General features: G+C 43.9%; 1 protein-coding gene across 1 annotated transcript; it reads left to right on the plus strand.

The window, feature by feature from the left end:
• Positions 1–3,435: 3,435 nt before the first annotated feature.
• Positions 3,436–12,307, plus strand: LOC139382719 (mRNA decay activator protein ZFP36L1-like). The gene is made up of 3 exons (XM_071126825.1): positions 3,436–3,566; positions 9,167–9,457; positions 9,828–12,307. The coding sequence occupies exons 2-3, from the start codon at positions 9,404–9,406 to the stop codon at positions 10,974–10,976; spliced, it is 1,203 nt and encodes a 400-aa protein (XP_070982926.1). The 5' UTR covers positions 3,436–3,566; positions 9,167–9,403; the 3' UTR covers positions 10,977–12,307.
• The last annotated feature ends 1,824 nt before the right edge of the window (positions 12,308–14,131 follow it).

Raw genomic sequence — 14,131 nt, forward strand, 5'->3', positions numbered from 1 at the left:
TGCGTGCGTGCGTGCGTGTGTGTGTACTCATTGGAGAAAGGGTGTCTTTAAGCCTTTAACTTTTATGTATTTGCATGTGTGTTTGTGTAAAACACTACTCCTACCAGTATGTCGACTCTCATCGTGTGTCCACGAAGCTAGATTATACTGTATGTCCTCATTCGTACAAACTGAGAAAATTGGCAAAGGGACATGTAAACAAACAAAAAATAAGTGCTTGTGTTTTCTGTAAGAAAGCCATGTTTGTCTGCTCGCCTTTGTGTGTGTCTGGGCAGCCATGGGGGTGAAGCGGAGCAACCAGACCAGAGCTCCAGCCCTTAGACCGCACCATCACCCGGTCCAGCGCTCAGTCTACCCCCCAGCAATTATGTCACCAGGTGCTTGCGGCTGGGGACCTGCTGACAGGAGGCACGTGTGACTGTACAGACCACCATCCCCTATATGCCCCAAACCACTCGGACTTACAAACTATCCCACAGCCAGGCGCTCCATCATTTTACTAGCCTATTAATCTCAAATGCCGAGCTCATTTAAATGGGTCAAAGAACCCCCCCTTCCCTTCCACACCACCCTACTTTAAAGTCCCTGCTCTGCAACTGGTGTTGAGTTACGAGGTGCCCCCCTTACCCCTCCACTTTGGGACAGTAATGACAAAGTTAACAGTAAACGGCCTGTGTTGACTTTTCACTGTACGGCCCCCTTCAGAGCCCTATGAGGCTGGACCAGTGAAGGCTATGAGGGAATATGTTGACCTTGGCCTCAGCTAGAGGTGCCTGCACACGCAGGCCTCCAGGGTAGAAACAGAGAGGCCCAAAGTCAAATATGTTCCCCCACCCCACCTGGAGAGGGGGTTATACACAGTGTTTAAAAGGATAGCCATTGAGAATGTCTGGCACATGTCGAGAGCCCGCGTTTACTAACCCCACACGTTCTATCCAGTGTTTTTTTACTTTGGATGTAATGTTGACATTCCAAACATTTGGAACGAGTACCAAGCAACGGGCCAGGCGGCCGGGGACTTTCAAAGAAAATACATATTGGAGGATATATTTTAAACCAAATATGAAGTCACCTCGGCGGAAGCCAGAGAAAATAATAATAACTTTCATAATGTGGTATGTCCAGGTGCACTCTCATTAGTTTCGTATCGAATAACAATTAAATCCCCCTCAGTGTATAACTTTTCAACCATGTCCTTTCTCGTGCACTCAGGCCTCGACTGACTTGAACGACTTCAAGATTAAACACGTCTTCCAGACAGTCAAATGTTACATTTGGTGTTTGAGTTATGATTGTGCTTTCTCTAAACTTCCAGAATGTAATATCTAAAGGAATTCAGTATTATTCAGTTATTCAGTGTTATTCGGTTTCATTGTTCACATTTGTTAAACCCACTTTCTAGCAAGGTGCTGTTTGGAGAAGGAGAGGCATGAAAGATTAGCATGACGAAAATGCTGGATTAGCCTAACCAGCCTAACTACATACATGATTCATGCTTAGCACACAGGAAAAAGGGGTCGGGAATTCTCATAGGCAACAATGCACTGTATATTAATTCAATTTAGGGTGAATATGATGAATATTCACAACTCCATCATTCTGACAGCCTTGGTTGGCTTGTTAGTGTTCTTACACTAACTGCCTACGGTTACACTGACGTGGTCTGTAGCCTGTGTACACAGATAGGCTTTATCAGAGCACAGACATCATCCAAAGGTAAAGAACAGCATCTCTTTAGGGCAGGGTTTCTTAAACTATGGGCCCCAAAGTGGGCCCTGGGCATGATAGAGGTGGGTCGTGAGTTGTGAGAATAAATCTACAATCACACACATTCTTAATTTGGGTCAACCGGAGGATGATTTGGCTCACGGAGAAGGTAAATTTCTCGTTTGGGTATCGAGTTGAAAAAGTTTAAGATCCCCTGCTCTAGGGGACACCGTTGAACACTTCCAAATGCTATTTTAGATGTGCACTTTTCCTGAGATGAGGCGTTTCCTCCAGTAGTACGAGCAGATTCATAACTGCCTCTGCTGCGATACAGTCACTTCGAAACCACAGGGGACTGCTCTGCTAGCAAGTTGTACCTTATTCTGTTGTCTGTTATTTATTTGACTTGCGGTCATTGCTATGTCCCAAATAGTCAGACACCAAATGACGCTGGATTACTCGTGCGTCTGTTCGTGAATGTATAACTGCCAAATAGAATACTGAGAGATCAAGTAACCTTTATCAACATCATAACAAAATCCTCAGTGGTGTTAAAAGGGCAAACTAAAATCTCTCTGATTTGCACCATGTGGGCAGTCTGCAATTTGAGTCTGAAGTCACAGTGTCCAACTCCCGAAAGCACATCACATGGCCATCTGACAAACCTGGCCTGTCACTTTGGGGCCTTAACAGGAAAGGGAACTTGCTATCAACAGCTGAGGGCTGTGAAAGAACAGACTGGCACAGACAGAGAGGCAGGCCACCATTAGAATAACAGCAACAGCTGCTCAGGAGAAGGAGACTGGTCTCCTTTAGCACCAAACAACACCTCACTGATTCTCACACCCAGGGAACCCAGACTCTGTGTGAGCGCTCCAGACAGCACCAGTCGTCAATAATGGAGCGAGCACAGAGTGCCTTAACTGAAGTACACCACTTGCGGAAAGCAACTGCTTGGAGGTTTGACCCAGGGTCCCTGTGCAGATGGACATTTACTGGTTTAGGGGCATGATTAAAAAATATTTTTTTGCCAATCTTGTGGCTGATCTCTTGTGTTTCCCTTGTGTTGCTGTTTACGGAGTGTGTGTTTCCATTGCTAACATTGATGTTACAGATTTGTGTGCCAAAAATGCCTGCATAGTGAACAGTTTGTCTCAATAATGCAGACAGATATGTGGGAAAGCAATTGCTTATTTAAAATGTTTGTTTTTATTAAATCAAATCTGCAATTCCACCACCACAACAAGCACATTGTAAAAAACAACCAGAGTCGTCTCGGGCCTCCATGGTCAGCAGTGTTGTGTCACAGCAAGCAGCAGAATACGGCAGGGAGACCCCACAAACTGAGTCCAGCCAGGCTGGAAATGTTTCCTGGAAACGGGAAAGGGTCTGGCGGGAAAGAGACGAGAGAGGATGAGGGTTGGCACTTTGGTGTCTATAAACTTCTGTGAAAGCAGTGTGTGTGTGTGTGTGTGTGTGTGTGTGTGTGTGTGTGTGTGTGTGTGTGTGTGTGTGTGTGTGTGTGTGTGTGTGTGTGTGTGTGTGTGTGTGTGCGTGTGTTTGCAGCCAGCTCCTCGGCTCTTGTCCAAACACATTCCACAGTGCCTTGTCACGCTTTTACTGGAAATAGAGGAAGCTAGGGCTACTGTGATGGGAGGGGCTGTCATTATTCTTAATGGTGGGGGGTTGGAAAACACTTTAGGAAGTGGAGTGGATGAAGGGGGGCTGAAAGTAAAGAATCTGGGGAACTGTGAAAGAAGGCCTAGAGAATAGGAGAGAAAAAGGAGAGCGAGATGGAAGAAGGGTAGTGTTGTGTAGCAAAAGCCAGAGGAGCTTTGTAGGGCTTCACATCATCAAAGGTCAGTGTGTTACTGTATGTTAGCAGGTGAGAGTTTTTTTGTTATGAATCTTGTTTTGGATGCAGCTCTGCAGAGTGGTCACTAGCGGGCACAGCCACAAACCTAACCTTAACCACACTGCTAACCATAACGTCTAGCCCTAACCATAAGTTAAGACCAAAAAACAAATGTTTGCTTTCATGAACTTTATAATATACAGCAGCCAATTGTGACTTTGCAGCTTGCCTATCGAAGGGAAAATCACTCAGTTCTGCCTCCAGGACAAGACTCATGACAATAAACGTCACCCTGCTGTATGTTTGTGGTGTGAAAAGTGTGACAGGGTTCTATGATTGAGTGGACTGTTGAATAAATCGGTTGATCCAGTTCTAGATGTTAATGTGTAAAAAAAAACATGATACAACATAATATTCAATAATATTAATATTATAATATAACGTTTCAAATTGACAACATACCACAAAGCACAGGACGATAGTAGGATGACTCTGTGCAAGGGTTCACACATACCATTGGCACATGATTGTCACCCCATTTGCTGATCATCAAAGTTCAGTGCCTTTGTCATTTTTAACACACCACTAAAACACTGATACGAGGAGGACCCCCATCTGAAACCTCAAAATAAAATATTTGCATGTTTAGTAACTGTTTTTATACCTTAAGTTACAATAATGACTGCAATGTACTAGTTACATTTACATATTTGGAGGGGAGGGACTTCCCTTAACAATAAGGGGCTGTCAAAAATTCTAGCCTATTGACTGCCAGGAAATATTTGTAGGAGAGTTTGTTTTGCGGTGTAGGGATAACACTAATTATTTCACAATTTACCTTCTATGCATTGCTGTTAAATCCCACATATGCCCATGCTTACATACAGTGCATAGAGTGAGATAGCCTTCTGTGATCCCTACTGGGACCACCACGCAACACTGGGTGACAACAATAGGCACTACCTATGCAAACAGAGCCATTCACATCCATTCAAGTCCACCTGAATATGGAAATGCCCTAATTGACACACAATCCATGAGAAAGGCCAGGTACGGAAAGCTCAGGAAGGGTTCGCTACGCTAAATCGTCAGTGTGGCCCATCTATTGCCTAAAAATGTGCATATGCATGGTGTCATGCAAACCCCTACTCCCTTACCAGTATCTCCATATTGTTTCCCTAGGGTGGACTTGCCATTCTGAGTCTAATACACTTCTTACATCCAATAATTTAATGGAGGCTTCCATCTAAAGGGATGCTTGGCGCACATAAGATGCTATTGATAAGTGGTTATCAATACCAGTAGAGGGAGTAACACATAACTTGTGGTGCAGTAATACTCCCCCAACTCAAAGTTTATCACTGGTTTGTTTGGGTCTTCTCAAAGTCAACATGTTGGGGCAGATACTAGTTCACATTGGCTAAGCTTAAAATGTAACACCCACACATGTAGTAGACAGGGGTTATCTCTCTGGTTAAAGGAGTTAAGTTCTTACACTAACAAGAGGTTTAACGTACCGCCTGATGCTCTCTCTGACCTAACCTCAATGTTGCCATTGGTTCCCCTTTCAAATGTACCATGGAGCATACCCAAACCTAGTGCATCCAGAAACCAAACACATGTGTGAATGTACACAGAAGAGAATAGGGACCCAGACAGGGAAGTCAATTCCAGGGAAGTTCCTGTCTGTCTATGTGTTCTGGACATCCCTGACACATGTTAAATAGGGAACCTCCAACAACGTCAGGGTGTTTTACAATGTTGCTGCTCTGTTGACATTGTTGTTTCTATGAGATAATCCTTCACCTGTGTGTGAGTGTCTGACTGTTTGCTGTGAAACTGTGCGACTGCGTTAAATGAGGGGCTTGTTTGTCCTTGAGCGGATGTCTGTGGGAACCTCACGTTATCTGTCCCCCAGAACAACACAGACAGGGACACATCTCCGAGGACTTTACACACAGGAAAGAGCCCTCATCCTACAGGTATATGCACCTGTTCCTGTCGCTATTGACTGTGCTGAGAAGGTGAGCTATCTCTCGGGCCGGGCCGGCATCTGAGCCCAGGCATGGTCCTCCTTCCCCATCCCGCCTGGCCCTCCAGAGCTCCAGACGTGTTAACAGCCAGGCCACTGCCAGGGACATGTTTATCTGAGCCGCATAGCGTATTTCTGGCCTGGCATATGTAGGGCCACAACAAAGGGCCTCTTGTGAGGACCGCACAATGAGGGCAGGTCCGGGTTGTTTGGGGGGCGAAGGCTGTGGGCGCGGGGTTTGGAGCTCCAACAGAGGCTCTGGGGCTGTCAAGGGGGGGACTGGAAGCTCCAGTGAAAGGGGGAAGAAAAAGGAGGAGAGGGAGAAGGAAAGGGAAGGGCAGCAGGATAGTTTGTGCATTACTAATAAATGACACCGTGGATGACATCTCAGACACAAGCAGTAAAAGGCTTCCCTTTGTAACAACAAGAAAGCTAGCTAGTAATGCTAGACTTTTTAACCATTTCTTCATTATCATCATATACAATGATGTTATTTAAACATGTTTTAAATTTACAGAATCATGTCAAAACAACAAGATTATATTATGTGTAATGAGAAGTTGCATGTCAAGACAACATGTGCCAAGATGTCTCCCTGTCATCAAACCATTTTATTTATAGTTTCAACCGTTTCTCTTTTGCAATGTGACCGTTCTCTGTCGCCCACAACTGCTAAAGTTTGAAAACCAATTCACAGAATCAGTTAACTGTATTGCCTGTATAAAACTGCCCATCAGGCTTTCCCCACTTGTTTTCATCTCCTGTGGGGAGTGGGTCCTGTTCAGGTCCAAAACCTCACTGCTACCGTTTACCTCTCCCAGCCCTGATAGCCAGGCAGTGGGTTATGTAACAGCCACCGCACAACGGAATCAGTTTCTAAGTCATTCCTTCCTGCAAGAAAACCAATACATCAACCAGTCATGATTGTGGGCAGATAAGGGCTAAGACCAAACAGCTACAGCAACTGACCACAAACGCTGCAGGGCAACCACTGAGCATCGCAGTTATTTAACTGTGCCCCGACTTTAATTCTCATGGAACACTCACCACGGTCATAAATGTCATAAATAATTACTGGAGAAAACACAACATTTTACTGGTAAAATGTTGCTGCGGCTTTGCATTAGAGTATGCCTATTGTATAGCAGCTTGGAGACACATCAGTGGGCTGCTTTACTAAGACAAAAAAGGTCCTAGGAGTCAGACACCAAAAAAAGAAGCTGAGACGTACCCATTGAGGGTCAAAGGCAAATGTGAGACATTTATGTGATGCTTACTTTAACAGCTATTGCACCCCCTCTTCTGTGATGGCTCTGCCATTGTGACCTGATTGTCTAATCATTAACAAGGCCCTTTTCCTCCATCCACCACTATAGATCCATGCACAGGAATCTGTGACAGAGGCCTGCTGGTTTGGCTCACATACAGCAGGGCCAATCAGAGGGAGAAGGTCCAAGCCGGCATCTGCATAATCCCATTGTTGCCCCAGTGAGCACCATCGCTCAAGCATAATTGGTGGAACCATCCTCCAGGAGGACATTGATTGTGCCTTGATAATTGTCACTTTTCAGAGTTGGCCCATCCTTGTCTCTTTTCTCTCTGTCTGGGAGGCTATGGATGCCCCTGCATCTTTCCCTCCACCTCCACAGCCTCACAAAAACAACACGAGATAAAATAAACCGTGTCAGGAGAGTGGTAGAGTGCACAATGTCTAGTAGACAGATACCGACATGAGATAAAGCTATAAAATGGCATTTAAAATGAGCCTATAGTACTATGAATCAGACTCCCTCACGAGACAGTCCCTAAAACAGAAATATACTGTCACCTGGCAGTATAGTGAGTTTTTTCTCTCACTGTTGTCGCTAAAGACAATTGACACGGTCTCTTCATTGTGTAGATAGACTTTAATCTGGTTTACCGACACTGTGACTCGACAAACAGCAACCCTGGATTCAGTTGCTTGTCTTTTCATGCCCTAATTAAACAACCCTCCTCCTTATCACCTTCGAAACGACAAGTGTCATCGTGGGATAGCAGACTTTTTTTGCTGGGCCCTATCTCCATTCTTACAGAATGGTATGAAGTGTTGACTCTACTGTTGACGATAAGGCATCGTAGTGGTTTAAAGGGACAGTGCTGTCTGCTGACCGAAAGTCTCTACGTAAATGTTTACAGAGCGTTTTAGATGTTTTTACTCGGGCACTATGCATAATGATGTAGGTGTTAGGGTTGTTTTCAGTCCGCACCATCAAATGCATCATCAAATGTCAGGTAGGGAGGGAGAGAGAGGCTTACGTTCATGCAATGACAGATCAGGAGACATACAGATGTAGGATCTTCATTTGAGGTAGTTTTCTCGAGCAGGAAAATATTCCTGCAGCAACAGGAAACGTGGATTATTATGTGGATTCAAATTAATGGTCATATTTTTTGGTAGGGTTTGATACATTTTTCGAAAGGAAACATCAAGTCTGAAATGTCAAAATGGCCTTTTAAACATCAAAGACACAACAAGTTGTAAATGGGATTCCTGCACTGCGGGAAAGTTCTCCTGCAAAAGGGTGATCAAATGAAGGTCGTACATCTGTAGTGAACTAAACACCAAATTAATTAAGTTGCCGTTCAAAGTGTTGGAGTTTGTAAGCTTTTCCCATCCTTTGTAAGAATTTGCCCTTGGATTTGCCTTCACTATCTTTTAAACGTTTGAGTATGCTCTCCCACCTACTGTGAACATAACAAACCTGTCTAGTTGGACTTTTCTCCAAGGTCTCTGGTAGACTGTGTTCTGTTCTGTGCATAAGGTTTAGAAAAAGAGGACATAAGCCTGTAGTCAGTCACCGGGGTTTGGATAGTTAGGGAGCACATTGCATTTCATACAACCACCTCTGTTGTCTGCCAGACAGGTGAATGTGTGTGTGTCATCTGCCCTCGATCTTCCTGTAAACAGTAAAAACAGTACTCCCATCCCTTTATTTCCAAATCCCAACAGTTCAACTGCTTCCTCCCCCTCACCCCAACCCCTCCCCGATATACTCAAACAATACCGTTTGACAGCAGGGCCTTTGTGTTAAGGGTGGGGCACTTGTTGTGGTTTGTGCTTGTGTTATGGCATCCATTTACAACTGAATACCTGAAATAACATCATGGGTGAAGGGCATTGTAGACTTCCTCTCTCCTGCAGATATGGTTTCATATTCAAATCTGGGCTTTTGACATGCCAAGCAAGCCACAAAATACATCCCCATATTATATTAGACCATAATGGCCCACAGTTCAATGGTTGGAAGAGATGAAAGTGATTGCATGCTGCAGCAGTCACATTCAATCAAAACCAACCAATAATTCTATTGATGCTTCACTTTCCCATGACTTACAGCCACATCAGAGTGGCTTATAATGAATTCATGAATAGCATATATCAATTTATTTATACCAACATAACTAACCCCAATAATAGACCGCTAGTACAAATCTGTGGCTTTTTGGAATTAGGTTTAAACTGTGAGTTATGGGGTATAGGAGATGCATATGTTCAACTTCGACATGTTTGTTTCATGTTTCCGCATTAGAATATCAAAAGTGAATGGGGGGAGAGAAGCCTACTACTACAACTCAAGAGGAGTCCCCTCCACGCAAGACACGCCTTGTCACCACAATGTGGGTGGAGCTAGGCCTCCTCAACTATTTATTGGGATTCCAACAGATGCCTGAGAAACTTCAGAAGCGCTTGATTAGAGCGTCTTCCTGCACCAACACAGAACACACTCTACTGTGAAGTGGGATAACCTGCCAGAGGCATAAGCACAATGCCGTCCGACTTCCTAACGCCGTTTTTGGAACTGGAGGATGAGTTCTGCAAGGTAAGAATACGTTTTTACATGTGTATTAATACGTTAGGCTATGTAGGATATGTCTGAAAGTTATACTGTGCATTTTAAAATGGTAAATAATCAAATACACAATTGTATCATTTTAACTTGGATTTGTATGTGCATCTTTTAATCAGTTTTGCCTAAAAAGAAAAGGCTTCAAACTTTCTCATTCACGTGCGTAACGGTATCCATCTGTTATTCATTCCCTGCCAAACGCATTATAGTCAACTTCCGGGCTATTGTGTTTGCTTGCAGTTTACAGTTTATTTGGTCCAGCATATATGTACATTGTATTATCTTGACCATGGCTTGAATCCCCGGTCTTGGAATGTGACTTCATTCCTCTCTTGTGTTATAGAATTTCCGTGGTCTGGACATGCCAGATGGCGCACCAGCCACCACGCAGATGCAGCGCATTGTGGGATTTCAGCGCAGACACTCACTATGCCCGGTCACCCTGCCCAACTCAAAGTTTAACAGCAGCATTGTGGACCCAATTGGCGAGCCAGCCTGCTGGGCCCTTACTAACACTGCTAACCAGCAGTGGAGCCTGAAACACCAGCAACAGTTGCCCCGCTCCTCTCTCAACAGCATCCCATTCCGTGTAGACCGTTCGATCAGTATGATAGAGGGCCATGTTGGCAGCTTCGGGTCCAGCGAGCAGCAGCTCCCCACCACCCCTCCTCTGATGCCCCCACCCGGTCTAAGTATCAGCACATGCTCCCTGTCATCTCCAAAGTCCCTCGCCCCCTCCCCTCCCATCTCCACCCGGTACAAAACCGAAATGTGCCGCACTTACGAGGAGAGTGGCACCTGCAAATACGGAGCCAAGTGTCAGTTTGCCCACGGCATGGATGAGCAGCGTGGCTTGAGCAGGCACCCAAAGTACAAAACCGAGCCATGCCGCACGTTCCACACCATTGGCTTTTGCCCCTACGGCGCGCGATGTCATTTCATCCATAACGCGGACGAGCAGCTCGGGCCCGATGGAGGAACGCCACCTCAGCGACTAAAGATAAGAGAACGCCCACAGCTGCTGCGTCACAGCATCAGTTTCGCTGGTTTCTCCTCTCCCCGAGCACTGACCGGATTCCATCCCGTTCCAGAGCCCATGCTGTTCTCTAGGGCTTCCTCGGTATCATCCCCGCCCTCCACAGGTAGTCCAGAACTGCTGTCCCCATTGTTTCCAGAACTTGCTACACTGAAGCACAACTATCCGTTCTCGTCTGACTGCGGAAACGACCAGATTAATAACAACCCTCACTTTTATGCTATCACTGACTCTAAGTGCCAAACTGTCTGTGCGCAAAAGTCAGCCGCACAGAACTCTCACCGCAATGCCTTCTCATTCACCGGACTGCCTGCTCTGCAGCGGTGTGCTTCACCTGACTCTCTCTCCGACCAGGAAGGCTACACCAGCTCCAGTAGCCTGAGTGGTTGTGAGTCCCCTGGACTTGAGGGCAGACGTCTCCCCATCTTTAGCCGCCTCTCTGTCTCAGATGACTGACCCATCTGACTGCATATTACTGTCTCATCATAGCAGGAGTTCTGCCCAATGTTTTAAAGCTATAGCCGACATATTTAAAACAATATATCATAACGTCCATGTATACTGTTGTATACCCGTATTAGCTACTATGGGTGGCTCAACTAGCTTTACAGTATCCGTGATGTCTTTGCTGAGAGTTCTGTTGAGGAATTTTCTGTACCCATTTCGGGAAAACAAAAGCATGCAGGTAATGATCATTTTGGGCTCGGTATAGGGACAAAACTATTGTCTACACGTGTGCTTTTTACAACTTCAATGGTTCTTCTTATAGCCTTGCCCTTTTAGTGTGTAACCAAAGCTGAACATAGTACCTTGTCTTGTAGGCAGAGTAAATGTTGAAACGTATCCCAAAATGTAGCTAGGCCTACCGTAAACAAAATGTAGCCTTTAGTAAAGGCGACTAATTGACAGTATTATCAAGTAGTCTAACCATAGGGCTTTTTGGATATTTATTTATTTTGTATGTTTTGCAGAGTTTGTTTACGATTGTGTTATGCATTTGTATATGATGCAGAAGAATGTGCTTCACTCTTCGCTTTGTTTGAGCTATCATGTAGTTTTAGAACTTTGAATTGCTTGAGTGTAGACACTGCCAGGACCATGTCCACCAGCATCTCCTTGTGCCAGTGAAAGCAATACTTGTGTTACAAGCTACCTTGTTCAATCAGTAAATACACGTATTGCCCTCACCGGGCATAATAAGTCACATGTTCTTACCCAACAAGTGCTTTTCAGCGTTTAGTCTGGGTTCAACGTTTCAACATTCAAGTTCAAGCTCCTGATATATTCATCCAGTTTTGCTTACTCGGCGAGACAAGATTCTCATACACAATTGTGTAACTTGTTTATATCCTATTATAAACATGATTTGTGGCGTTACATGCTAATAACGTAGGCAATGTATGAGTAATATGCGTTACGTCAACATGTTGGCCTCTTGCACACTAACTGTTATTAGACAAAGTGGCATGAATTACTATTTGTATTTTATCTTACAAGGAACGTGTCTTTTGTGCGCCAAGAGTGTTTTTTTTGTAGCTCATTTGCCGCGAGAAAGGACTGTAATTGTCTTTACTATTAGCCTTAACTGTGATGGAAAAACAAACAAGGCTTTGCATTTGTTAAATTAAAACTTATTTATTTTGTTTTTCAGAGCAAAAATGATACTTTCGGTTTTGTTGGTTTCTATATAATTTAAGTGTATTGTTTACATTCTATGGGATATGAATCCCTGTCTCTATCTTAATATATTTTTACCTGTTTGGTTCAAAATAAAACTCTGTTGGAAATCACGGCCTCACTGACTTGTTTCACTTAGAGGCACACTGCACTTCATACCATCACTGTTAAGCAATAAAGTGATATTATTACTCATCTTAGAAAAAGTGACAATAACATACGAAAACATACGTTTTACAATTATGTATGCTTTCTAAGAGGGGAAAATATTAGGATGTAATGTTTGTAATGGAGATTGAACAAGAATGGCTCTCCGCACAAAATGAGAACATGATACAACAATTTTATTTTATTTGGACACTCACAAACACAGAAGGGAACAGAAGTTGGGTTTTATGTGTGTATTGTTTGGCTTTGTTCTGGCATTCTGGTGTTAGCAGACTGAGAACATCCCACTGCTGAATAATCCCAGACAATAGCGATTGGCCGTTCTATTGAAAAAAATTGGGGTGGAGGGGGTTACTGCAAGACATGAAAAGGCATGGGGCTTTTGTGAGACTGCTCTCTCTCTTTCTCACTAACATCTGTATGCTAATGCTAGCCCATGGAAATGGACTGAGGCAGGGGAGGGAGATTTGCAAGTCCATTGAGGAGTCACAGGTCCAGGGAGCAGATTTATTGGGGACTACGAGAAGGGGGGGGGGGGGGGGGGGGGTGTAGAGGCTTTCAGTAGAATTGTTTACCACGAGGAGGAGGTGTAGCAGAGATGGGTGTTTGCATTTGTCTGAGTTATAAGCATCGAAGAGAGTAACTGAAAAACCACTGCAAAATGTCCCATCTGTAATCCATAAGAGGATTCTAATGCACTGTCTTCAACAATACACCTTGTGATAATATGCATTATAAATATATGGACCTAGACCGATACATGTATTCACATTCACAGTGCAATTTGCTCACTCTACAACCCCCTGGTTTATTGCAGAGGTGCTGCCCTCTAGTGGCGAAGATAATTAAGCATTTACCTTCAGAAATTAGTAAGATTTCCACTTTATGCAATGTTTAGGTATTCCTCATTGATGATTTAAACTTATACATTTATTCAAGTCATAATTGCAATATATTAAGGGTCTCTATTCATCTATTTCATCATCACCCTAACAAGGCACTCAAAAAAGTGTGATCCTTACCACATATGCAACATAGCCTTTGTCACCTTATATTTGCTAAATTATTTGTGAAAGGCAGAGAGGGGGCACAATATTATCCTGGCAGCATATCAATTCAAAACAGACTGACTGCACAGAGGTGTCTGGTGTGAAGGTTTTCTGTCGGGGACTAGTGTGTATGTGTATGGGGGGAGGTATCCGAGTTCCATCAGCCAGGACTAGATATTGGGCCCATCCATCCTTGTGCAAAGGGGCACACCACTCCAACGGTTGCAACTGTATGCACAAGCACATGGCAAGTCAGATTTTTTCAGGCATGTATAAATGACTGTGTGTATTTTATATATTTTTTGCCTGCATGAGTATGCATTATCTTACATGCATGAGCTTGAGGGTGGATGAGGGGGGGGGGGGGTAACAGTATGTATCTACTCTGAACCTGAAGCAACACCACCACACAGGGTGGTCACTATTTGTTGTTCCTATTTTTTATTTAATATTCACTTTATTTTCTATATGTCCTACTTACAATCCATACTGACTGTCTACTGTTTGACGAACAGTGTAACATTATATCCATAGCACTTACAGTACAATAAAACATTTCGAAATTCATATCTCTCTAAGAAACGTTGAAACAATCCAAGCATGACAATTTCATTCACACAGTAAGATACATTTGGTGGAGTTCATCTGTCTTCCCACAACCAATATGTCCCACGCTCTCAACTTGTTTGTGCTCTCAACTTGTCCACGCTTTGTCAT

The sequence above is a fragment of the Oncorhynchus clarkii genome, chromosome 24, assembly GCF_045791955.1.
Source record: "Oncorhynchus clarkii lewisi isolate Uvic-CL-2024 chromosome 24, UVic_Ocla_1.0, whole genome shotgun sequence".
Classification (NCBI taxonomy): Eukaryota; Metazoa; Chordata; class Actinopteri; order Salmoniformes; family Salmonidae; genus Oncorhynchus; species Oncorhynchus clarkii.

What these genes read in the sequence shown, in the direction of transcription:
- LOC139382719 (XM_071126825.1), top strand. Translation starts at nt 9,404, where the DNA reads ATGCCGTCCGACTTCCTAACGCCGTTTTTGGAACTGGAGGATGAGTTC. An exon ending in TGGAGGATGAGTTCTGCAAG is followed by an intron (nt 9,458 to 9,827) that starts GTAAGAATACGT and finishes CTTGTGTTATAG; the next exon opens with AATTTCCGTGGTCTGGACAT.